The sequence below is a fragment of the Otolemur garnettii genome, unplaced genomic scaffold (assembly GCF_000181295.1).
Source record: "Otolemur garnettii isolate 467f Iridium unplaced genomic scaffold, OtoGar3 scaffold00050, whole genome shotgun sequence".
In the NCBI taxonomy this organism is placed as follows: Eukaryota; Metazoa; Chordata; class Mammalia; order Primates; family Galagidae; genus Otolemur; species Otolemur garnettii.
The window spans coordinates 7,588,289-7,591,495 of record NW_003852445.1 but is presented as its reverse complement, the minus strand read 5'-3'; the positions used below and the strand labels follow the sequence as shown (position 1 = coordinate 7,591,495).

General features: G+C 51.7%; 1 protein-coding gene across 2 annotated transcripts in view; it reads right to left on the bottom strand.

Annotated features, from left to right (window-relative positions):
* Positions 1-686: 686 nt before the first annotated feature.
* ZFYVE19 (zinc finger FYVE-type containing 19) overlaps positions 687-3,207 on the bottom strand; it is an 8,174-nt gene continuing 5,653 nt past the window's right edge. The window contains exons 7-11 of one of the 2 annotated variants that reach the window (XM_023514280.1): positions 2,195-2,413; positions 1,781-1,860; positions 1,233-1,331; positions 973-1,100; positions 687-894 (exon numbers count right to left, since the gene is read on the bottom strand). In XM_023514280.1, the coding sequence (XP_023370048.1) occupies positions 825-894; positions 973-1,100; positions 1,233-1,331; positions 1,781-1,860; positions 2,195-2,413 (596 nt within the window). In that variant the 3' untranslated portion in view covers positions 687-824. The remainder of the gene's footprint in view (positions 895-972; positions 1,101-1,232; positions 1,332-1,780; positions 1,861-2,194; positions 2,414-3,207) is intronic. The other variant, XM_012806362.2, reaches the window with a different exon arrangement.

The following is a 3,207-nucleotide window of genomic DNA, read 5'->3' as shown; positions in this document are numbered from 1 at the left end:
AAAAAAAAAAAAGAAAAAGCAAAAGCTGGGCAGAGGAGTGTAGGAGTGTAAAGGGTCCAGGCTGAGAAGTTAGAGATTGGGTCAGGGGGAATTGCCAGAAGTCAGATACTGGGTCTATATGGCATATAGGTTGGGATAGGAGCCCTGGGACATGGGGCTTTATGAGGAAGGCAGGAAAGCAGAGTAGGTATCCTTTGTTCCTGAATACATTGTTTGAGTAGCAGAGAGGCTGAGAAATCCAAGATGGTTGGGCCTGGTGTTTAAGCTGGCCTGCCCCAAGCAGGAAGCACAGTTCAGGTTAATGCATCTTCGTGCTTACTTTGTATTAGGACACCAAGATTCCTGCCTGGAGAAGCTTACTGGATGGTTCAACCTTTCCTCTCATTCCATAAGGCTATGCTTATAGCCTACCCTGATTTTGCCACCTCTCGCAGGGCCCAAGCTCAGGGCTCACAAGGTTCTAGAAATAAGAGAAGCCGGGCCCAATGAATCAATAAAGCGGATATTTTATTAGATCCATTAAGTACCAGGAAAGGGTCCTGGGCCCTGAGCCAGGTTATAGGGTTCATCTCAGATTCTGTCTGGTCTTTCTCTTCTCACTTCCAGTCTTGGCTCCTACTTCTCCTTCCTACTGGCACCTCCAGTCACTGTCTCAAATGGAGACTCTTCTCACTCCAGGGATATGGAGGCTCAGGAAGGGGTGTATCCATCATCAATATAGCCAGACATGTTCTCCCACTGGACACCCTCAGACTGGGCCCAGAGATAGGTGCCCCAGCCCGTGGGACTGCCTTGATGGAAGGCCCACAATTTTCTCAGTGCTCTCAGCTTACATGTAGGCGGTGGTAGACAGATGTCTGGTGTTCCTTGAGATCAAAGGCATCATGGCCCTCCCTGTGGAGCAAAGGGATGCAGGTCAGGGAATCCAGGATGCCCTGGAGCCCTCCCACAGGATATGCTCCCTGCACCTACCGGAAGCAGCGGGCACAGTAGAGATCTCCATCACAGCCAGCACAGCGCAGGGTGGCATCCTCATTGCAGATACAGCACCAGGGGAGCTCCTCGTCCTCAGCCTCAGGCCTGGGGTTCACAGCCTGGGCCTTTATGGACCAGAGGGGAATGGGAGAAGTAAAACACCTGGTGGTGTTTGGGAGGCTGCTATGGGAGCAGTCAGCCAAGCAGGCAGCAGGGCTACAGGCTGTCTGGGGGTCTGTGTCTAGAGCTTTTCTCACCTCAGGTTCTGCCCTGCAGGGTTGGGCCCGGGGTTGGGGAGCTGGCTCCACAGGGATGTTAAAGCCACTTGACTCATCCAGGGCAGCTTCTTCAGTGAGCTGTGGATGGGGTGAAGAGATAACGCTCCCTGTTCCAGGCCAGGCCATCTCCCAGTATCTCTCTGCTCTGTGGCCTTAGCTTCTGAACTTATCTTCCTGGTTCTCCTGCCTGTGGCTGCTGATTCCCCATCCCAAGATACCAGAGGGCAGATCTGGGCCACAGGGACAATGTGGCCCTATGAGAATAGAAGGTGCAGGGTGGCGCCTCTGGTTCAAGAGTAGGGCGCCGGCCCCATATACCAGAGGTGGTGGGTTCAAACCCAGCCCCAGCCAAAAGCTGCAACCAAATAAATAAATAAATAATTAAAAAAAAAAAAAAAGAGAATAGAAGGTGCAGAGTGACTATCCATCCAACCTTAAAGAGGAGGCAGGGTAAATGGGGCCAGGCCAGAGGGGGAGCAATGAGGCAGCAAGACAAGGGGTGCTTGGGTGGGTAAGCCAGAGCCAACCTGCTGGAGGACTTTCTGGATGGCGGTCTCCTCATCCTCATCATCATCACTATCTGGGAGGCGATAGTCCTGGAGGGTCACTTGAAGAAGAAGCGACAAGAACATGCAGAGGAGGAGTTAAGAGTGAGATTTCACCTGAGTGGCTGCCCAGAACTAGTTCAGTTCTCAGAGCTGTGAAGCCTCTTCAGCCACTTGGATCAGATTCTCTCCCTCCCTGTCCCAGCCCTGAAAGGCTCAGGGGGCACCTGAATGGACTGAAGGTTCCTCTGCTGTGGCTCCGGGAAGGGCTCAACAGATCTCTGGGCACTGGGACCCCCAGCATTTAACTAAGCCCTGGGTGGAAGTGCTTGGCCTGGGGGTGAGGGGAGGCCTTGACCAATGGACATGAGTGAGTGGCTGTTTTCCAGCCTTTACCTCTATCAGGGTCCTGTCCCCGCAGCACGGCCAGTCGCTTGGCAAGAGCCAGAATCCGTTCCTGCCTTGTGTTTTCCTCTCGCAGCTCAACTGCTGCCTCAGCCAGCAGTTTGCTCTTCTCCTTCTCCAGGGACTGGCTGTCCTGCCCCTTGGAATTAGTGTTGTGGCTCCCTGGGCCACCCTGGCTCAGGTCATTTTGGAAAGAGGCAACTGGAAGGACTAATGTAGTCAGGGAGGAAGAGATAGTTCAAGATCTTTCCTCAGAAGCCACTGAGCCTGTATCTTAACTCCTCTAACCAGAGTTGTTTGCTCAGCACTAGTTCCTATGGTATGTTGTCAATAAAATTAGTTATTTCCTCCATTTTTCCAAACTAGTACTCTTAGATATGCCTTTTTCAATTATGTCCATCCCCACCCAGCTGATATTCTGGCCTGCTGGCCTTCAGGATAGTGGCCCATGGTTTGAGAATCATTGCCCTAAAGGATCAGGATATGAACAGGCCAAGGTTCAACCAGTCTCTTTGCCTTTCAGGGCAAGAATTAGCATTTCCTGGGAGCAGCACACAGAAGGCATGAAGGAAGCTAAAGTCTTCTATGTCACTGGGCAGAAAGAATTTTACCAGAGTAGGTGTGGCTCTGATAGTTGCCTTTAGTTTAGAGTTTCAGGGCAAGAGGCTTGACATCACTTTAGGTTCAAGTCCTACCTCTGCTGCTTAATACCTGTGTGACCTTGGTCAAATTCCTTAAACTCACGACGACTTAGTTTTGTCATAAATAAGAATAATAGGTTGGGTGCCCATAGCTCAGTGGTTAGGGCACCGGCCACATACACCAAGGCAGGCAGGTTCAAACGTGGCTGGGGCCTGTTAAACAACAACTGTGGCTTGGTGCCTATAGCTCAGCCAAGCCACATATACCAGAGCTGGCGGGTTCAAACCCAGCCTGGGCCTGCCAAACAATGACAACTACAACCAAAAAATAGCCAGCTGTCGTGGCAGGCGCCTGTAGTCCCA